This window comes from Dermacentor albipictus, chromosome 1, assembly GCF_038994185.2.
Source record: "Dermacentor albipictus isolate Rhodes 1998 colony chromosome 1, USDA_Dalb.pri_finalv2, whole genome shotgun sequence".
Taxonomy (NCBI): Eukaryota; Metazoa; Arthropoda; class Arachnida; order Ixodida; family Ixodidae; genus Dermacentor; species Dermacentor albipictus.
This window is the reverse complement of record NC_091821.1, coordinates 254,892,657-254,915,473: the sequence shown is the minus strand read 5'-3', so window position 1 is coordinate 254,915,473 and position 22,817 is coordinate 254,892,657. Positions and strand designations below refer to the sequence as shown.

The 22,817-nt window shown below is 44.7% G+C and overlaps 1 protein-coding gene across 10 annotated transcripts in view; it reads right to left on the bottom strand.

Moving 5' to 3' along the window:
* The window catches only part of LOC135901595 (uncharacterized), a 543,147-nt gene that overhangs the window by 413,119 nt on the left and 107,211 nt on the right, over positions 1-22,817 (bottom strand). For all 10 annotated transcript variants that reach the window (XM_065431427.2, XM_065431438.2, XM_070531170.1 and 7 more), the window contains exons 6-7: positions 21,050-21,150; positions 4,252-4,509 (exon numbers count right to left, since the gene is read on the bottom strand). In XM_065431427.2, the coding sequence (XP_065287499.2) occupies positions 4,252-4,509; positions 21,050-21,150 (359 nt within the window). The remainder of the gene's footprint in view (positions 1-4,251; positions 4,510-21,049; positions 21,151-22,817) is intronic.

Below are 22,817 nucleotides of genomic sequence, written 5' to 3'. Positions count from 1 at the left end.
CCACGAATTTGTTGTCTACACTTAGGCAAAGCAAATTACTATTTTGTTTTCACAATGTTTGCATTCCTTTGAAATAATTTACGGTGCTGCAGTCTTGCGCTAGTCTCCTTCACTGGGTACAGAATTATGCATGTCATCGGGCGAGATGTTGTTCCCTTGTACTATCACTTGTAATGCGATAATTCACCACATAACTGAAAGCAATTTGCCAGCTACAAGCTTCTCAGATGACCCAGTTGTGAACATATTTACGTACGTGTGCCAAATAATGTAAATGGGTTTTTCTTTATCAAACGGTCTCCACGAAAACTGATATTACTATTTTTTTTTAATTTAACAATACTGTTGGCCGAAGGCCGTTACAGGGTGGTTTCAAGACAAACAATACAAGATAGCAGCACTGCCGCTGTGTAGAACAGACAAAATAGACAAAATAAGGCATACACACAGGCAAATGCACAATGCAAATCAAGAAGCAGCAAAAACAAATTGCAGTAGGGTGGTATTAATTGTACCACTGCCGCTGGAATTATCGTGTGTGTTAGAACCAGGAACATAAGACAAGTACCATTATTAAAGTAGTAGTTATGTACTTCTAGCCGACGTAAAGAATTTTGTTAGTGTGGTTTCAAATTTATTTACGTTGTCTACTGTTAGTAATTCAGGTGGTAGCGCGTTCCATTCCTCTATTGTTCTAGGGAAAAATGAGTACTTGTGTGTATCTATTCGTGCTGGAATGGGTTGAATTTGCTCTAGGTTGCTGCTTCGTACTGTTCGAGACAGACGCTGTTTTATGTACTGCTGTGTATTAAGGTTAAACCAGTTATGGCGAATCAGGTAAAGAAATTTCAGTCTAGCTATCCTTCTGCGTTCGAAAAGTGGCGGCAGGTTGAGCTTCCTAAGCATTTCAGTTGCGGAGTCTGTTGAACGATATTTTGACAAGATGAATATTGCCGCTCTTCTTTGAAGTTTTTCAATTCTATCTACCAGGTTTTTTTTAAACGGATCCCACACGACGCTTGCGTACTCTAATGTAGGACGAACAAGCGTTAAATATGCAGCTAATTTAGTTTGCTGAGGAGCAAGCTTTAACTTTCGCCTCAAGTACCAGAGCTTTTTTTCAGCTGATGAGCATATGTTCGTTATGTGTGCTTTCCAGTTGAGGTCACTGGATATGGTAATTCCGAGGTACTTAATGTGGTTTTCGCGGCTTACGACCTTACCATCTATCTCATAATCGAAGGAGTGTATATTTTTTATCTTCTTGGTTACCCTTATATACTTAGTCTTGCTGTAGTTTATTTTCATTTTCCACTTATTACACCAGTCGCTCATTCTTTTTAATGCGGAATTTAAGACGATCTGGTCATTGCGGCTGGATACTGCGGTATACATTAAGCAGTCATCTGCAAAAAGTCGAACTTTGATAACGGGGTTAATCTGGTCTGCAATGTCGTTTATATAACAGAGAAAAAGGACAGGGCCCAGCACCGATCCCTGAGGGACTCCTGACGTTACAGGCAACACTCCGGATGTCGCACCATTCACTTCCACAAACTGTGTTCTTACTAAATATGATTGAATCGATTTGACAATGTTTATGTTAACGCCGAGACTAAGCAGTTTATCAAGAAGTTCTGGGTGTGGAACGCGGTCGAACGCTTTTGAAAAATCGAGGCAAACAGCATCTAACTGACCTTTCTCGTTAAGTACGCTTGAAAAATCGTGTATGGTTTCGGTGAGCTGGGTAACCGTTGACAATTTTTGCCTAAAACCATGTTGGTTAGGAAGAAGGATATTAGCATTTTCCAAATATTTGAACAAGCTTTTTGATATTACATGCTCCATGATCTTGCAGCATGTAGAGGTAATTGAAATGGGCCTATAATTTTCGATGCTGTGTCTGTTGCCGGATTTATAGATGGGAACAACTCTAGCTGTCAGCCAGTCAGATGGTAATTTGTGCTGCTGTAGGGACGCCTTAAAAATTATACAGAGATACTTAGATATCCATTCCGCGTATCGTTTTAAAAATTCATTTGGGATGCCATCAGGACCGGCTGATTTTTTTGTGTCTAAGTTAAGGAGTAGTGCATATATCCCCTCTTCAGAGAAAACGATGTCTGGCATAGGCAACCTACCCTCGGTGCGATTTTCATCAAGGTCAGTGGAAGATGGCTCCGGTAGAGCGAACACAGAATGGAAATATTCATTATATTTTTCAGCAATTTGAGCACAGTTGTTAATTATGTTGCCATCAATGCAGACATATTGTATTTGTTCGTGCGACGGGGCAAGATGACGCCAAAAACGCTGTGGTGAATCTCTCATGAAATTGGGTAGCGTCTGCGAGTAAAAGTGTTCTTTCGCCGTTACGAGCATGTGCTTAAGGGTCTGGGAAAGCTGCGAAATCTCCATTTTGTTCCTCTCTTTATTCCTACTTCTGCGTCTTATTCTTCGTTTAAGCTGTATTATATTGCGGTTAATCCAAGGATTGCGCTTCTTTACTACCTTGATTCGCTTTGGCACGAACTTTTCCACACAGTAGGTCACCGTATTCTTAAACTTATTCCACAAGATGTTGACGTCAGTCGCCCCATCGAACGAGTACAGCGACATTTCAAGGCAGTCCAAGATGCTAACATCGTCGGCGTTGCTATAATCTCTTATACAGATAGTTGGCCTCTTTGAATTCTTCGTCGGGACGGCCTCCTTTACACAAAGCAAAACCATTTTATGATCAGAAATTCCGTCTTTGACGGAAACACTACAATCTGGTACATTGCTTGAAATAAGCACAAGATCAAGTAAGGATTCTGAGGTCTGTGTAACCCTAGTACTTTCAGGAACTATTTGCTTGAGGTCGTAACTGAAAGTCAGGTTTAACAAAGCTTCACAATGTGCAACATCTGTAGTACCCACTGCAAGATCAACCCAATCTATTCCCGGTAAATTGAAATCTCCTGCAATAATGACACGAGTGTTAAGAGGAACATTGTTGCACATATAATCTTGAAGGCATTGTACAAATGAAGGAGGAGCATCCGGAGGTCGATAGACAGCTGCAATAATAAAAGGAACGCCTAGAAACTCTGTTCTGCACCAAATGCTTTCAGTATTAGGGCAATCATACAGAACGATCAGCTCAATGTCTTCTTTACAAACAACAGCCACGCCTCCACCACGCGTTCCGCGGTCCTTGCGGATCATGATATAACCCGGAGGGATTAATTCACTGTCTTTTATTTCGGGGCGTAGCCACGTTTCTGTGACAACAACGACATCTGGCTTGTACTGTAAAAGAAGGTGTTCAAATTCGACCGTCTTGTTTGCCAGGCTACGAACGTTGACATTAATCAAGTTCAAATCTCTGGGTTTGCTTTCTCTTTGTCACTTTGTTATACGCGAGCTTGACCCTCCCTTAACCACCTTCTTTCGACATTTTTTTTCTTCGTCCCAGGTAAACGTGTCGTTGTCGATCAAGATCTTATCACGCACGAGGCGAACCTTCATTCCTCTGGCCTTTTCAGCTTTTGCACTTTCCCAAAGGCTTTTACGCTTTCGTAGCGTCACCTCGGAAAAATCATCTGCAACTGAGATACTGCTGCCCTTTAGCTTTTTGCAGTTCTCGAATATTTTCGCCTTCTCGTTGTAGTAAAAAAATCTTACAATAACTGGTCGATATTTATTCGTCCGTTGTCTTCCAATTCTGTGAATTCTTTCAACTGTACTGACTTTCACTCCAAGTTTCTCCTCAAATACATCTCGCAGAACTCGCGTTTTTAATTCATCATTCGTTTCAGTAGTACTCTCCGTTATTCCGAAGACAATTAAATTGTTTCTACGACTTTGATCTTCTAAATCAGCCATTCTTTCTTGGCTGTACTGCAGAGCACTACCTATGTTGTTAATTTCTGTTTGAAGGCGCTCTATTTTTCCTTCATTTTCCTTTACAGCTCTCATGGTCAATTCCATCTCCGATATCTTCTTGTTTATGACTTCTAACTGGTTGGAAAAGGTAGCCTGCGTTGTTCTTACTTGTTTTATATCCTCACTCATTAGTTTTTGCCCTTCCAAAATTTCCGCGAGCATTCCTTCAACTGTTTTGGGCCCAGGATTAAGCTCAACATCACCAGACAGTATCAGCAACATGGAAATACATTCCAGGGCACAAGAAGCACATAGTTTGGGGCATGGCAGAACAATAATAAACCGGTTGTCACTTCTGAAGCACTTCTCAAATTTACTAACCTGTAACAACAGAATGACCGGTTCAGTCTTCATGACAGCACTTTCGCCATGCCCACAGGATTGCTGCGTGCCGACTGCACTTATATAGCTGCTGCGCTGGGATGTCACTGTCGTTATCGGTGCTGTTCCGTGCGCATGCTCCAGTCCGGAAGTAGCAAGCTGCCACGATGTTCCTTGGATGCGACGTACCTCGCAGCTGGCGATGGCTGTTTCCTTGCTTGAAGTGTATGTCGAAATGGGTGCATTGCACAGGAAAACCTGTAACAACAGAATGACCGGTTCAGTCTTCATGACAGCACTTTCGCCATGCCCATACGATCCCATTCAGAAACTCCATTATTCTATTACCCATAGAATTTTGTATCTTCTGTAGACGCCAACAGCGTAGGTCGCCATTTTTGTCCTCTATTTCTATGATACCGCTAATTATCGAAGCATACCAAAAATTATTGTGCACTTTTACTAAACTGTACACTACCAGTAGTCTCTCAGAAACCCCTGCTACAGGAGGTATGCCGTGACTTTGACAAATTACTGTGCCCTTTTACTAGATGTTGAAATGCGTAAGGGTGAGAATGTTGCCTGCATTTTAGAAGTGCGCAAAAAATAAAATGTTTTACTTTAATAAAGGTTGCGATATTCAGTGCGTACGCGTGGATCTAGACGCGCCGATAGTGTTGCGACCCTTTGTGCAGAACACCACCGCATCACCCTCTCAAATACCGTCCCTTGCATACAAATAAATAAAAAAGGACCACGCTCATACGGCGCGACTGAAGCAAGAACACGCAGAGAAACAAATACCACAGAACAAACGCTGCGTCCTTGTTTCAGTCACGCTGTTACAGCATAGTTCTTAAGAATAACCAACTAGCCGTCACCAAGATGTAACTAAATAAAGAGGCCAAATTACTCGGATAGTTCACTCGATGCTGTTCGAAATTTTATAGCAGCCCACATTTTGCACAAATTCCACGTTGTTTCAGATTCAGATTGAGATGATTTTTTCCTTGAATTTTTCCCAAGAAAGGTACAGAAGCTAAAGGCATGGCAATACCTGACAGAAGCCTCTGTACCAGTTATACATAAATATAATACATACATAGTAAAAAGTTCGCAGCGTGTGGCAATTCTCTTTTATACAACAAAAAAGTGGTATATTCACAATGCACTCTGAGATATTTGTACCCTACTTAACAATCAACTACGAGAGCTTCGTATGCACAGTGGTATAATCAATTTAGCGGTATGTCTTGCAGACAATACAAAAAAAAAATACATGGAATACAAGGAAAGAAAAAAATTTAATAGGATAAAGTAAAAGGTGATGCATTGGTTAATAATACTTTCTTTAACTGTTTCTTAAAGAAGTTTCGACTCACTTTTAAGTCAAAATCTTATTAAGAAGCGACGTTATTGATATATCATGGATTGTTTTTCATATTTAGTCCGAGTTATTGGCTTGTGTCGTTTTTGTTCTATAAAGTAGTAAGACGATTTACAAATGCTGCTATTTATGTATAATTTTTCATGGTGCACAAATTGTAGTAGCTTGTAATAAAGTATTTGGTCAGCAATTAACATATCATGCTTTAAAAACAAAGATGGTGTTCTGAGATCCCGTGAGTTTCCCTTATAGCGTTCATAGCAGCGAAGTACTCGTTTTCGCAATGCAAATAATTTTTTGCAATTACCATGTGTTGTTGTTCCCCACACTAAGTTTCCATAACATAATTTGGAGTAACACAGTGCGTAATACATAGATTTCATTAGCCACACAGGGATGAAAGCGGCCGCTTTGTATAAACACTCTACACACTTTGCAAGCTCTACTGCTAAACTATTGATATGAGCTTTCCAAGAGAGGTGCTCTTCAAATATTATACCAAGAAATTTTTGTGCATTGACTCTAATAATAGACTCTTCTCCAATTGTAATTTTCAACTTGTTCTTTATCATTTTATGAACTGCATGAAATATGATGTATGTGGTCTTTCTTGTATTTATTTGCATTCGAATACACCCTTAGTCAGCATGAAAGAGCTGACAAATAATGGTTTACATATGTTCCGAGTATTTGTAGCTCTTTTGATGCGAAGAACACGTTTGTGTCGTCTGCATACATGATTATTTCAGGGGAATCAGGAATATTTACTAGATCATTTCGATAACTAAAAAACAAAAGTGGCTCTAAAATTGATCCCTGTGCGACACCTTGTGCTTACATTTGTTTGGAAGAAAATATATTATTTACCTTAAATACTTGAAAACGATCCTTTAAGTAATTCTGTACTAGTTTTAACGCCGTCCGCCTTATAGCATGCCTTGACAATTTATTAGGCAATATTTGATGATGAATGGAGTCAAAAGCCTTCCTAAAGTCCAAGAACAAACCAAGCATATATTTTCTTTTTTCAATAGTTGTTATTATTTTATCCTTAATGAACGTCAAAGCTTGCTCCGTTGATTTATTTCTCTGAAAGCCATAATGACTCTTGGTTAATATTTTGTGCTTATTTATGAATGGTATTAGTCTACTGTGTACGATGCTTTCGAAAATCTTGGATATAGTGGGTAGGACTGACACCGGCTGATAATTTGTAAGCATATCCCTTCTACCGCTTTTATAGATGGGTGTCACTCTTGCTATCTTTAAAGCTTGTGGAAAGGTATCATTGCTCAGAGTAAGGTTAATAATGCGGGACAAGAACTTTACATATTAATGGTGATGTACACTTAATTTCTACAGGACCTATGTCACCGATACCAGCTGCCACATTGTTCTTTAATTTCTCAATAGCCTGTGCGATTTCTGCGGGGCCAGTCGCTTTTAAGAAAAGAGAAGATTTTATCGGGACGATATGCACTGCAGAATTCATGACGCGTATCTTCACTACCGCCTGGATCCCAAGTAACCACGGATATCCGTGGGACGTCCACCATAAGTCCCAACGTCCATCCATCCGGATATCCAAAACGGACGTCCGTGGGACGTACAGGAGAAGTCCATATCCTGTTTGGATGTCCGAAGGACATCCCACCGGGATGTCCATGGGACATCCCATTTTGAACGTCCGCTGGCTGTCCATAAATAGGCATGCCCAGGATATACACTAGGGAGTTATATATAAACTAGCATAAATATATTGCCGGAAATTTTAGTTTGTTCATATTATATTTGTTTATTTTTGTTCTCTATCGGACACAGCTCATTCTTTTTTCAAAGCAAAATAAATATATTTCCAACTTGATATCAATTCTGCCCACTTTAACATCGCAGTATTAAAATACGATTTTTTTTTCTATCGGTGGGTCATACAAACAATTTGTAGTTTGCTTTAAAAAAAATGCTTGTGGATGACTAGCAGAATATACAAGCGCCCATTTGAAGCCACTTATTCGACCTAGAGCCAAGCACTCAAGTTATCCCTCATTATGAAAAGTTCCTGATCATAGAGTTTTGGTCCTGACCTCCGAACATGTAGGTTCAGGTTTATCATTGAAACAGGAAGTAAAACACGTTGTTAGGCTAGTTGGTGCATTGTATTAAGAAAAAACCAGCAAAAAAAAAAAAGACGGACACAGGAAACATACACAAGACAGGCCTCTTCCAGCCTCTTTCCTGTCTTCTCGTATGTTTCCTGTGTGCGCCTGTTTTTGGCTGGTTTCTTAAAACAGGAAGTTGTCTGCAGTGTTCAATTGTGCATACAATAATATCATTATAGGTAACAAAAACAAATCTCAAAGGCTACGCTTTTGGTGGCTGCGTGCGTTGAAAGCGATTACGAAAGCTATAATGCGTCAGAGCCGCCATGCATTGACAGTAATCTCAAAGGCTATGTTTTTCTGGCGCCGACAGCTTTAGCAGAAACTAAAAACTCGAAAATCAGATACCTAGTATTCCCAGAATAAGTAAATATTTCACTGTGTAATAATAGAATATTTTAAAAACCTATTTATGTTTGCGTAGATGCACGTGGAAGTGTTACAACCTTGGCAAAGCAGAACGCTGCAGTCATCCAACCCAATCCAAGCTCTAGCCATCGTCGCCACGCCATTTTTCATTCTGCGATCGTTTTAAGGGCAACGGAGCAGCGTTTGTCACCTTCCGTGCCTGCCGAAGTCTCCTACTCAGCTACCAAGGTATGACAGCTACATCGATTTCTTTTTTAATTCGTTTGGGTATTGAAATGTGTTTTCTTCACAGGTTCCAGGATGCCTAGACTGCGGGAGAAGCCGCACGCGCGAAAAAGAGCGTCGCTGGAAACAAAGACGATATTCGAGGACTTCGGATCTCGCACCGGCAGCCAGCAGTCAACAGCTCGAGAATTCGCAAGTCTAGAACTGTGCAGTGGCGCGCATACCCCGCACGCATGCATTAACATGTGCGTTCGGGCTGTCCCTGCAAACATTTGTACGCCTTGTGATGCTGGTCGCTGCACCGAGGCGACATCGGAAGTTCAGGACGGTGGTTGTCACTACGCGCACTAAGGACAATGTGCCTTGCTTCCCTGATGGATATACTCTACGTGACGCTTCGGATGGTTCACTTCGCTGTGAGAACGGAACAGGATCCCTTAGGAGAGGTGTACGCACAAGTCAATGCTGGTTTTCTGGTAAGCAGCACCCCGGAGTCTACATTTGCTTTAGCTACCGCGTACTCTTCATCGGCGCCCTTTGATTCTCCTGGCAAACAGCTTCTCCTGGCTAATGCGCTCATGATCAGAGCTGCAGCCGTCAGTAGCGGCAAGATCGCCTGCTGATCTCTACGAAAATAAAAAGCTCCTTTTAAAAAAGTGAAGAATATATTAGTTGTTTTTGTCTACAAGTTTGTTTAATATCGTGAGAATATGGTCACTACGGCCACGGCGGGGACATTGTAAACGAGAGTACGCATTCGATGGCCAAGTGAGTTTTAATAATTGTAAGAACGCACTACGCCACGAGAAAGAGCTATTGTTTAAAGAAAGTGAAGAATATATTGATTGTTCTTCAGTAATAGTTCGTTTAGCCACGTCAGAATGTGGAGACATTGGGAACGAGAGTACGCATTTGACGGCAAGTTGACTTACGAGAACGCACTACGTCGCGAATAACATTTAAGCTGCAATACCATTAAGCATGTCCGTGTGGCACCCCGCGAATGACATTAAAGTTTAAGGCATTAGCCAGTTAATGTCATTTTTTGTGCCCGTATCGCAGAGTGCTCGTGAAGTGATGTAGTCAAGATTAATTCCTTCATGTCATTTCTGTTGCTTTCGCTGCTTAATAATGCTAATTGATGTGTTTTTGCTCTTTATTTTTATTCCATGCTGCAAACTCAAATGTCAAAGCAGGGTGGGCAATAAGTATTTTTGTTCTGCTGTTCTCTACCTTGTTGTTGTGCTATTGAAATTGCAAGTTTTCTTCTTTATCCGTGTATTTATTTCTTTGAACAGTACGCATATATCTGCTTATTGGTCTTTTTATGTATATGTATAAGGTGACAATAAACGTTTAATTGTATTTGGAAGTTGGTGTAAGTTCATTTCTCGTTTACTTAAAACAAGAATGCTTTCAAGCATTAGACCAATGTAATATATATAATGGTCCGGTGCTTGAATGTGTCCCGGCCACTATTGTCGCTTCAAGGCATGTGTATATCTGGAATATCCCCGGGAAGACACACACAAACACACACACACACACACACACACACACACACACACACACACACACACACACACACACACACACACACATATATATATATATATATATATATATATATATATATATATCCTGAACGTCCCCTGAATGTCCATGCTGGATGTCCGCGTCGGACGTACTACGGATGCCAAAGCGATTACCTTTGGATTTCCCAGGGATGTCCCTCGGACGTACGTCGGACATTCATGGATATCCCAGGGACATCCCGAATATCCAGAAAGGACGTCCGTCGGACGTCGCCCGGATATCCGTGGTTACTTGGGATAAAGAAGTCGAGCTGATAAAGAAGTCGTATACACACCCTCCGCCAAAGGCTGACCGCTTAGAATCGAACCATCTGAAGTGGCTGTGGTGAAACCACTACATTTTTGCTTGCCGTTGCCGGTCAGGGTGTTAACAACCTCCCAGACCTTTTTTACGCTCGTCTAGCATTTTCTTTTCAAAGATGTTTTGAAAATATTCTCTTTTTGCTTTCTTCCGATCGGAATTCAGAGTGTTTCTGCAGTTCTTATGTATTTGCCAAATAAGTCTCCATTTCGTGACTGAACGAACGTATGATACAACGAGTTCTTTTCTTTGATTCGCTTACGAAGTGTAGAATTCCTCCAGGGCATCCGGTGCTTTTTGGTCTTACGGTTATTTATCTGCCGTACCCAACATGCAGCGAAAAAGAGAGAAATCTCGCATCGGCCGCTTTCCCGCCTGCGCTTGCCTTCCGTGCGTCTTCAACCGCCCTCCTCAACCCACAGCCAGGGGCCACTTCTAAAGTACCACGGCTGCAGCGAAAACAAGCACCGATGACCCGCGGCGCTTGTGTCGAGCAGAACCACTTCCGCTGGAGAAACGCTGACGCAGGGAGACAACGAGAAACGCGCGGGCTGTCGAAAACAATCCAGCGACGACGGTGTACGGTTTCGACTGCATACTACGAACCTTCTGGTTGAAGGAGGTGCAGAAATGCCGCAGCAGCCGAACACCATGTGCGAAAGAGTAGGTCGATTAATTTTTTTATTCAATTTACGATTAATCATTCATCGTTTTAGCCTTCAATCGATTAATCACTTTCGATGCAGGGTTCTTCATCGATTAATTGATTAATCAAAATTTTGGCCGGGTACTTTCAAAGGGTTGTAACACAGTTATCTACATCTGTAGGAACCTAATGTTTTAGAGGTGGATCCAAGTTAATTATACAAGTGTAGGGCACGGAGAGGGATGGTAGACGTACATAGGCGCAATACGATGTCCAGTGGCGTTCCTGCGTTTTCCTTTTTTTCATAACAATATCTTTATTTTTTTGCTGATGAAGTGATGTCTTCTGAGTGGTCTCCTATAGTCTGGAAGTGCGTTGAACAGAAACAGTCCTATGCTAACCTAAACAAACAATATTTTTGCATCAGAAAGTGGTAATGAGATTTACTTGCAAGAAAATAGTGTAAAGCATGCTTGACGATTGCGAAACGTTATAGAGCGTGGTGCAACTAATGTTCAAGATAAAACGCTCGTCACTGAAAAAAAAATTTTTTTTTCTGGTCGGCAAAAGTTTTACACGTATATGCATCACCAAGTGATTAGAACTGTTAGTGAAATTTAAAATTTGTGTTCAACTACAATGCCGCTTAGCCGACGCAAAATTTTCTGAATGAGTCTTGCGATCGAACTTCATTCCAAAAGCTGCGTAGGCTCATTTACTCTTTTGGCGCAATGTTTTATGACTGAGTCACGAGATTTTGTCCCTGCCTTCGGGTGCTGCTATGATATGAAAATTTACTATAATATGAAAATAAACATGAAAATATGAAACATTAAAAAAATGAAATGCTGTGATTTCACATGCCAAAGCCATCATATGATAATGAGGCAAGCCGCAACGGAGGACTCCTGATTCATTATGACCGCCTGTGATTAACGTGTACCTAAATTTAAGTATGCGCCAACGTTTTCGCATTTCGCCCACATCGATATGCGATCGCCGCAGCCGGGGTCGAATCAGCGAGCTCGAGCTTAGCAGTGAAACGCCACTGGGCTACCACACTGGGCGGTGATAGAGCAGATACATTAAGTACATAACGTTTGTTGTCTCGCTAATGCCGCATTTCCGTGGGGACGAAATGCAAAAACGTCCGTGTCCCGTGCGTTGGTGGCACGTTAGAGATCCCCTGGTGGTCAAAATTAATCCGGAGTTCTCCACTAGGGCATGCCTCATAATCAAATGGTGGTTTTGGCACGCAAAGCCCCAGTATTACAGTATTCAGTTAATCTTCCTAATGCTGACATTTATAGAACTAAAGCTAGAAAAAATACGGACAGTAATTGGAGGGCGCCGTGCTGCGCGAGGCGCAGTCAGAGCATGAGAAAACGCATGAAAATGAAGCTATTTTTTAGCCGGAGCGTAGCAGACGACAGAGACGCGTCCGCCGACTTACGTCATCGGAGCGCCGTTCGCAACGCCGCCATTGGTCGCGCACGAGGCTAATAAAGTTTGATAAAGAGTACTCTTTAATTTGTTAAAGACTAAATACAGTTGGCACTAGTCACCTTTGAAAAGATAAAGAATATGTGTTATAAAATGGCAATTAGAGCAGAATTAAACAAGTTACATGACACTAGTGAATTCCTGTACTGTACGGTCACATAAGAAATAAGAAAAATGGCAGAAGTTAAAGGTGAGGTCCAACTAAAGTATGCAAGAAACTGCAATATGCACAGGGGAAAAGAAAATTACTGGTTTAATATTTTAAGTCACATGCTCTTTCCTACAGAGCGAAGGAAACGTCAATTGGCTGGCATGTTTGGGTGAAACGTACACCTTCTTTGAATGGCTACACAACGAGGATGCGAGAGCAGACGCTCGGAAGCTATAGATTTGCCGGAATGGACGTGAACTCCTTCGATATGTCAACATACATGCTCCAAACCGGCGCGTATGCTGCGCCACGTCTTTAGTGGACTGGGAGTGAAACGAGGATCAACCACTGGGTTTCTATAGTATGCCATGAATTGCGAGGACATTTCAAGCCTCCGGCTTCGGGCAGCGTGTAAGGGAAGCGCTCGACTCGGCATCACTGGGGACTCGCAAAAACAGTCCACAATCGCTCTACCACAGCCGCACAGTCCCTGCTCGTGCTCTTTCATTCTAGTACTATTTCGAAATTTTCGCGCAATTCCTTTCAAACTCCAGAAAACTATTCATCGAACATGCTTAATCGATTAAATGAAAGGTGGGCATACATGACGATTAATAATTTTGCAGGATACTTTTAATCGAATAATCGTTCATCGATACTACCAACCGTACGAAAAAGCAGCATTTACCAAAAAGAAAGAGAGAGAGAGAGAGAAAATGGGGGGCACTATTCCGACTTTCAGTGGAACGGCGCCTGAACGGAACCAATGAGGCCGGGGAGCCACGAGTCCGAACAAAGATCACGGTGACGCGACCGCCACCACGGGAGAGACGCCGTCCCGGTCGTGAAATGCGGCGTCCCATAACTACAGCAACCTGGGCGACTAATACCACTTCTCACTGTCTCAGCTAAGGAGCCTTTTGGTCTCCTGAACTTCGCCCGAGAGGTGAACTCATCGCAAATGACCGAACTCCGTGTGGGAACATGCCTCCTGAGACGTTCTATCTAGAGGATAACATGGTGGTTTAATTATTCGGTCCTTCTTTGATTACATTGAATTTTGCTTAGTTTCAGTTCAAATGTATACTATAATAATGCATTTAAAATGCGCTGTGCCGCAGTTCACATATGCGAAATTCACACCGGGCACGTGCCCGGTGTATCACGCCCTGGCTACGCCACTGGTGGCAAACGATGCGTCGAACAGATTGCAGGGTGTCTACCAAGTTGACATTTCGAAATTCCCTGAGTTTTCCAGGTTTTCCCCGAGTGCCCTTGCAAAATTTCCTGATTGACACAGAATTTTGTCCTATGTCAAGACGGGCTGACACCATGTCGCCCGATGCTGTCCCTCTCTAGTAAGCATGTTAAAAAATTAATAAAATGACTTAATCCAGTTTGAATAGTAAGTAGTAGTGTTTATTTTATTCAAAAAGAAAACAGAAAAGAGGGCTTAGTAAAATGCACAGCGAATATCTTCGAAAAAAGAATGGCACAGCCCTTTGCAAATACAGTCAAACATTTTCAATTACGAATAAAAAGAGATGCATACAGAAGCAAATAGTTTCGAATATGAGCTATTTCTATCAACTGATAGCTCATTGCTATGAGGCCCGAACTTTGTCACAAGTGAGATTCTCTCTCAGCAGCTGGATAGTAAGCCTCAACTGTCGCGACATGCTCTCAGCCCGCGCACAACGCCTCGGTCTTGCGTTTCACTGCTTTATAGAGTTTATTATGGTTTGGATGAGGGACACCTGGATCTCGGCGTCAGCCAACACTGTTTTTTTTTTTTTTTCCTCAAGCTCCTTCAAAAAAGCGGCGGCACATTTCCTTTCCCGTTCATTCCTCAATGGGTTTGGTCCTTTCTATCCTCGCCCTCCTTCCGCCACGCGTTCACCTCACGGACTACATGAAGCATCCTCTTGGACAGTTGCAAAGTCAACGCCCGATTTTTCGGACCTCCCTAGGCGCCGCGAAAACGTCTGAAAAATCGGGCAACCAGAAAAAAATGAATGCATGCATTTTACTGCCCCCAAGGCACTAAAATCGCCCCATGCACGTCGAAAAAAGCTCTGAAGGCCTTCCAGTACACTTATTAGGCATATCGGTCCTCGTAATGTGACAGGAGATGGTGTGTGCACGCGTATATAATTAAGAAATACATACTTTGTCCAGTGAAAGTTGCGCCTTCCCACGCTTGTTAAGCTTCACCGCAATACTTTGTGCATGCTTCACCACGTCACATTTCTGTATTGAGGAGAAGCTAACTTTCAAAAACCGGCATATGCAACGCGTTGTGCTTTCAGAGCTTCAAAGCCAATCGCGATGATTACAGCGGCGGGAGGCGGAGTCGGTGCCATTGCTGACAGCGGCGAATTCTTTCAATGAAAACTATGGCACCGAATGACAAGAAGCTTAATAGCGAACGTCGAAGCAGCTAGGCCTAGCGTTGTCGCGGTTGTGGCTATGGCTGCCAGCGGATCTGCGTGCGAGAACGCCGGTTCGAGGAGGCGAGATAATCAAAATGGCGGCGGCGGTGGCTTTGATTAATGCCGTTTCGGACCTGCGGTCACGGCAAAAAGGCTGGATAATCGGACGGCGAAGGGTTCTTATGTCCGACATTTCAGGAGTTTCTATATATTGACTCCGTAGGATACGTGGTGGTGCCGCGAAGCCGTCCGAACTATCGGGCATGTCCCAAAGGCCGGTCGTCCGAAAAATCTGCCGTTGACTGTACACTGACAACTCCACCAACCGACGACAAGGCGTCAAAGACGATTCGTTACGATCCCTCTCTGTTACTCGAAGCCAGCATTAGCGTGACTTTCGTTCCCTTTGAATAAAAGTACAGCTAATTTTCCGTAATAGAAGCACAAATTCCCTGAGTTTTCCCTGAGTATTTTCAGACTATTCAAAATTCCTGAGAATTCCCGGTTTTCCCGGTTGGTAGACACTCTGAGATTGGCCCCTACATTAATAATCGCGTGAAAAGCAAGAGCGCCCTTTATCGACAGAAACCGGCTCGCATCTTGCACAACACTGCAAAATGCGCATCTGTCAAGCTTTCCTCAGCACACGCCGTGGTCGCCTATCGGCTATGGCTACTGATAACGAAGACAGCGGGATCGAATCCCGGTTGCGGCGGACGCTTTTCAGTGGGGGGCGAAATGGAAGAACCCCCGTGTGCCGTGCATTTGGCGCACGTTAAGGATCCTCAGCTGGTCGAAATTAATCCGGAGTCCCCCACAACGGCCAGTCTCATAATCAGATCGGGATTTTGGCACGTATGATCCGTCCTGCGTATTATCCGCCCAGCCATAAGTGTTGGCTTGGGCATTTTACAATAAAACAAATTCGCAGTGAAACCTGTCATTCTTCATTGGACTGCGGCATCTACCTAACCACCCTCCGCTCCCCTTCACCCTCGCGCTGCCCGCCGGTTGCTTCCCTCCTCCTGGTGGCCTCTCTGACTCTCCTCAAGGCCGTGGTGAAACTAAATCCAAGGGACTAAAAGGCACCTTCCACGAGAATTCCAATCAGCACCGTACCAGATGCCCGATGTAACCGGTTTCCCTATGACGTCTTACGGTGACGAGTGGGATTGCAACGATTAGGCTCGAAGGGTAGAAACTTGGGCCTGTTGGTAGTTCATATTCAAAATAATAACAGCGCGAGAAACAGGGACAAACGAAGAAAGACACACAGCGCTACTTCCAACAATATTATTGACGAAGGGATGACCATGTATATATAGTGCGGAGGCATTTGCAGAAACATAGGCAGCTAACAAAACCGTATCGATGACTATAGAATAACAAATTACTTGTCATGGGTTGACTATGCGCGAGGCACATGTGCAAGGTTTAAAATTGATTGAGATACGTATTCACCCTTTTTATTAGCGCAACTGACGGGGAGTTTACACGCAAGCTCTCAAACGTTTTGACGTGGTACGCTTCAACAGTTTCGCGCGTCAGCTGCGAGCGGTGCTTAGTTAAGACATCGCAACACTCAAAGAGGGGCACGCAATCGCAGTTACGGCCGTGAATTCCAGATTACCTTGAACTTTGTTGTGCACATTGCTGTGAGGCTCCCTTAAACGATCGTTGAAGCACCTGCCTCTTTGCCCTATATACTTCTTCCCAGAGGACAGCGGAATCAGATAAACTGCGGCGGTGGCACAGGGCACAAAGCACGTTCTGTGTTTCACAGAGTATCAAACTCGGCTAGGGGCTGGAGCGTTCACAAGCTTGCAAAGCTTGGATATCTTTTTCCAGAGCGAAAAACAACCGTGATGCCAACGCGATGCCCAAACTTCTTCAGCCTATGCGATACGTTGCGCAGGTAAAAGAGCACGGCAACACGGTTCTTTTAAACTGACGCACTTTGTGGCTGAGCTTTCGCACCAGGCTTGAACTGCTTAGGAAGCTTTTCTGCTACAGCAGATATTAAGGCCTTCGGGTAACGAGCGCTTGAAGGGCGCCCGACCTCTGCTTGGAAACTTTGTTTTGAGCGCTGGCATGACCTCTTAAGAGTGCTAATAAGGCAAACATTAATAACACCCCTTTTCACCAGTTGTCATTATGCTGGGTGCAAGGATAAAAGGGGCTTGACCGAGTAAAATACAAAAGTGCCAGAATACACGACAACTCGAAAGGCACAGCTTCAGGTCTAAAAATCTTACACAATTGTCCTAAGGTATATCTCATGCTTAAGTTCCAGCGGACGCAGGTGTTCCGTAAACACACCTAGAAGTCTACACACAACCTGTTCAAAATCGGCATCCGAACAAGGGCTCGTTCCTTTATTTGGTCATCCACCGTTCACGATGGACCCATGTTGACGACGAAGCGCGAATATCATTGAAGTAGAATAGGTACATTGTCCCGACCGAGATTTTCTTCGAAAACACGGCACCGCCACCCCTGCTGGTCGAGCTGAAGATTTATATCTCTGTCTCTCTCTTTTTTTTTTTCTTTATTTCGACGAGACAATGCGGCAGCGCTTGAGTGCACAAAAGTCAACCAATTGCCACCACGCAGAACTGTCTGGCGTCCATGCAGTTGAAATATTTAGTTACATTCCGGGAATACGCTCGCATGCGTCTACAAACGGCGATGGCGAGGCCGAGTGCCCGTGCCGATCCCATTTGTCCCTCAGGTTTCCTCCGCCTCCCGCTCTCCTGGCTTTACAGGGACCTCACATAGGTTCGAGCTGGTAAAATAAGAAAATGACGATAAATATCCTTGAGTAAAAACCGCTTTATGTCGACTGGGAGCGAAAGCTTCGATCGCTTGTGCGCAATAAATTCCCGCTAGGCTTTCGACTGCGTCTCGTTCACCTGCCGCGCCCGCAACATCCCTTCAAGATGGGTGCCACGTCGACTACTGCTTGCCTCTGTACTGCTCCTTCGTTCCATGCCTGGCTCCCCTCGTGGCATATAAGTATACGCCGGGCGCGCAAAAAGCAGCCGAGATGAGAAGACGTGCACCGCACTAGAGAGAACGGAGCACGCGTACCCCCCTTCCAAATGTGGGCTTCGACTTTCTGAGCTAAGTGGCTCCAAACAAGATGTGAGTAATAGGAGGAAAGTGAATAAAGTTACCACGTCGCACGTCGAGAACATGAACGTAAACTCACGATTCCTTGCGAAAGGGGAGTCCCTTTTCTATCATTTGCATGCAAGAATGCTTTGCTCACGTAATGAGACTGCCATTCACGCAGTCGGAAAAATGGAAGAACGATGTTGAGTGTGCCAACACCTGCTTCATCTGACTTCAGCTTCTTGAGTGCAAAAAAAAAAAATTCACAGGTGATTACGATATTCCCTAATGCGAAATTTGAGAGCAGCTCTATACGTTATCCGTATTTTCATTTCGCGATATATTAGCTGGCGCGGACAATCTATCTCGTGGGGCACGTTCCAAACGGAGCGACGTGTGACGCGACTGCCTCGATAATCGAGAGATCGCGAGAGGCAGCGCGTGGGTGATGCGTGGGCGCGATTCACAGCACCCGCCGCAGGCAAATATCCGCTCATGCAGCGCTTTGTTTCCATACAGACGATGCGCGCTACTCTGGCGCCCTCTCGTAACCATCGTCGCCGAACAGACTGTCTTGCGCGGCACTACGCTTTTCTTCTCACGCTTTCGCCATACATTCCTTCTCCGCTTTCCGACTCATGGTTCCGCTGTACCCTCCTCCTCCACTTTCCTCCTCGCGCTCTCTTCGCTATCGCCGTCTTTCATTACCCGTTGCGCTCCGCAGTCACTTTTTCATAATTCACTGTGCTGGTTCGCTCGGTTACGAGGTACGACGCGGACGCTCGCCGCAGGAACGGGCACCTAAGAGCTGCGCTCTAAAACGAAAATAATCTCCAAACTTCATTCTCCCCTACCTCGCGCGCCCTTCAATACATTTACTCGCCTTCAATCAGTTTACTTGCCGGCGGCGCGCATCAAAGGACAGCTGTCCATTTCTTTGAGTAAGACTCGGTAAAAGTTTAGTGTAAACTATTCCGTAGAAGTGCCGCTTTGGACTGTGGCAGAGCGTGCCTAAACACTCCACTGCCAGCGCGTGCACCCCAACAGTTCGGCGGTGGACATGGTTCCGGATATAGTGCCCTTTGTGAAAAGATTTTCGCAGCCCGCTATTCAGCACGACATGCGGTACAAAGAGCTGGCACGTTTCTTGCTGTGTTAATGGCGGTGACCAGCGAGAGGTAACCGCCAGGCCCATACCCAGGATTTTTTTTTTCGGCGAGGGGAGTGGGGCACTTGCTTAAAGGGGTGGAGACATCAAAATTTTCGTTCATGCGTTTGTTGATTCAAACGTTGCGTCATGCTTCAGGGAGCACGGTACACACAGCGGGATTCATATATATCCGATAAATAATTTAATAATAGCATTATTATACCGAGCGATTTCGGTTTCGGTTTCTGGGCTCCGGGGGATGCTATGACGTCACAGAGGAGGAAACGCAACATGGCTTGGTCACGTGGGCCACAAAAAATAGTGACGTAAAACTATGCTGCGTCGTCTGCTCGGGCATACGAGTGCTCTGCCAGCAGAGGTCAACTGGCGATTCGAAGTGCATGTCGCGATTATTATAATTATTGCGAAGAGCGACAACAACGGTAAGAAAATATTGCGGCTTGTGAGAGTCGGTGATTCATTCCGAAGCTTCGTAAGCTTTAGCTTCGAAGTGAACCGGAAAAGGCCTAGCCACGATATCGGCGGCGCCGAACGATCAGAGGCGGTGAAGCTGCCGTCGGTGCACAGAGTGACCACTCCTCGGACGCTGATTGGCCGCTTCGCCGTACGGCTGCCGCACAAATGGGTCCCGGGCCCGTGCTCTCTACAGCTAGGAAATCTGGCCGTTCGCGAGCAAAACCGCCGTCGCACGGGGGCCCGCGAACGGCAAACGGCGTGCGGCGAGTTTCCGTGCCGGTAACGTGGACGGGCCTTCACATTGAGAAAGGCCAAGCGAAGGAGAGACCGCTCCGAGCTGCCGAACTATGCGACTATGCGAGGAGAGAAGCGGACAACACGAACGCCGCGTATCGTCCCTTTCGGAGTCGGCCGGCTACTGTTTTACACTCAAACGTGCAAAGGCCCGTCGGCACGGCAACTCGCTGCACGCAGTTTGCCATTCGTGGGCCGCCGTGCGGCGTTCGTGTTGTCCACTTCTCTCCTCCTGTGTCTGTGTCTGCACGCCTTACCCCTTCTTTGCATTAAGAAAGGATTTCTATATGCCTGTAGCTCGGTCATAGTGGAGGTTATGCTCGGTCGCTCGGCTCAGCAGGCTCCGTAATCGGCATTTCATCGCTACTCATCATACGTCACGTTTTTGTGCTGGTGTGCTATGACGTCAATATTTTCGTTCCTCCTCTGTGACGTAGTAGCTGCCGCGCTAGCGATGGGTCTCGACTACGAGAAGGAGTTTTTAATGACTTTTTGGAGCTGAATTAAAATTATTTTTAAATGTTTGCAGCGTCCGATACCTCGTTCTGGGTGTCCTTGCATACGGAAGCAGCCTGCAACATGCTTTTTGTAGCCTCAAAATTTGCTGTCTCAACCCCTTTAAGGCCAGAACTATTGGAGTAGAGTATTTAACTTTCAGTAATTATTATGAGTATACATGTTTTCTTATTCGAGGTTTCGTAGCTGAGCGAAAAAAAGAAAACATTTACACAAAACTTCCAAGTACGTCTCCTTATTCGCCTTCGCAGAAGCTATCTCTCACTGACCAACGTACCCATTGTCACGAAGGTTGTTAAAGGGCCAGTAAACCCACGATTTAAATATTTTTGAGAAGCGGACAATTTTTATAACTAGAGCGGGCGATGTCTGGCGAGGCCCCGTAGGAGAGGCCCGGTGGCCTTGCGCGACCATTTGTTCAGGTCATATACGCAAACACGTACGCACACGCACACGCACACAAATAGAAAGATCTTCACCGAGTGCCTGGCGTGAGGCCGTCGACAGTGTTCCCACCACGTCACACGAGTCCGCGGCACGATGCGTCCGTTTGCTTCCGAGTCCTTCTCCGCACTGGTTGCTGCAATTCGGAAGTCGAATATGAACTCGAGTGAATGCCAGTGAGCGTGACTAAACGTATGAAATGGTCTCCAATCCACGTTGTGAAGGTGGTTGGACAGCGAAGCTGTAAACGACAACTAGAATGATTACATATTGCAACGTAGCTTGAAATTAATCCTAAGGCAACATTCACATGCACTTTACCTACTTATTAGTCATAGATATGTTTCAACGGCCTGCGACTTGGCTTGCACCACTACTTCGTGCACCTACAAAGAGTGGACCAGCATAAAGAGAAATGCGCTTAACGACTTTTGCCACGCCTCGTATGCACGCTGCTCTTCGAGAATCCACTATACGTGGCCTTCCCATAGCACTGTCACAATACAAATCAGTTGCCATGTGGGTTCTATAATGGTATTTAAAATGCAGTAGGCCTGCTGCACTGCTAGAGCATATACTGAGGAATGTCCCCATTATGTTAATCTATATTCAATATGGATGCCTTCTGGATATCATAAATCCACAACCAAATGTCCCACAAACGTCCTTTGGACGATTGGTAACACAAAAATGTCCCAGAGGTGTCCTACATGCTGACAAAAATGTCCTTAGGGCATACTCAGGATTATGCAACAAGAACAATCCATATTTAAACATCTCTTGGATGTCCCAATATCCCTTTGTGACATTCGTGGGACGTTTCGACGAACGTCAATTCGCGTGCATGGGACGATCCCATGGACATCCAAGAATGATCCATAGGCTTCTTACATATTTCCTAGGGACGTTTGAATGTCCCGTTCTGGACATCTGGTCGGCACCTGAAGAATGTTGGTGGTTCAATGGGTACATGCGAAAATGCAGTTACGTCACTTCCTGCTTCGTATGTTAGTTTCCACCCCTCGGCAACTGCAGCTTATGCAACCATAATCTCAACCGGAAAACGCTATGCGCACAGGCGAGTTTTCGTGTTCGTTTGTTTTCTTTCTCTCACACGGCTGATGCCACAGCTGCCGGGTGCGCCGAGGCAAGCGCTATCTGCCGGTGTTGCAAGGAACCCAGCGGCGCAGGTGGCACGTGCCTCCCGTATTTGCCCACAGAAACGACAGACCCATTGGGAGGTAGAGCTCTACAGCTTCGCTGTAAAAAGGGGGAGGGGTGCTAATTATGCGTTTCCTAGACAAGCAAGTCGCAATAATTTGCTGAATGCTTTTCTTTCGCACAGCGTGGTCTACGATTCGGTGAAGTACCAGAAATAAGTTTTTCGACGACACAAAGGCCTGGTGGGGAGCAACAAGGCCTCCAAGTTTTATGCACGCGCTCGTCCCATCTTTGCTTGGAAATTTTATCGCCGACTCCCCACTCCACAGCAATGAGGTAGAGGCAGCAATGTTTTATGCATGTGGGAGAGGGATCTCCCTCTCCCACATGCATAGAACATGCTTTTTTTTTCTTGTTTTGACTGCACTCCTTGGTGTCTGTATTGCGTTAAACCAACATTTCTCAGTAGTGTGAAGCACATAACCGCTTTTCCAAAATATATATTCTACATTCACGCGATATTCTAAACCTATGGTTATAGTCTTGAACAATTCAGCAAAGTTGCAGTGCCTATGTATACAAGCTTACTTTGCGCAGTGCAGGAATTCTGTTGTGGACGGAGAGTCTGAATTGTTGGGTTCA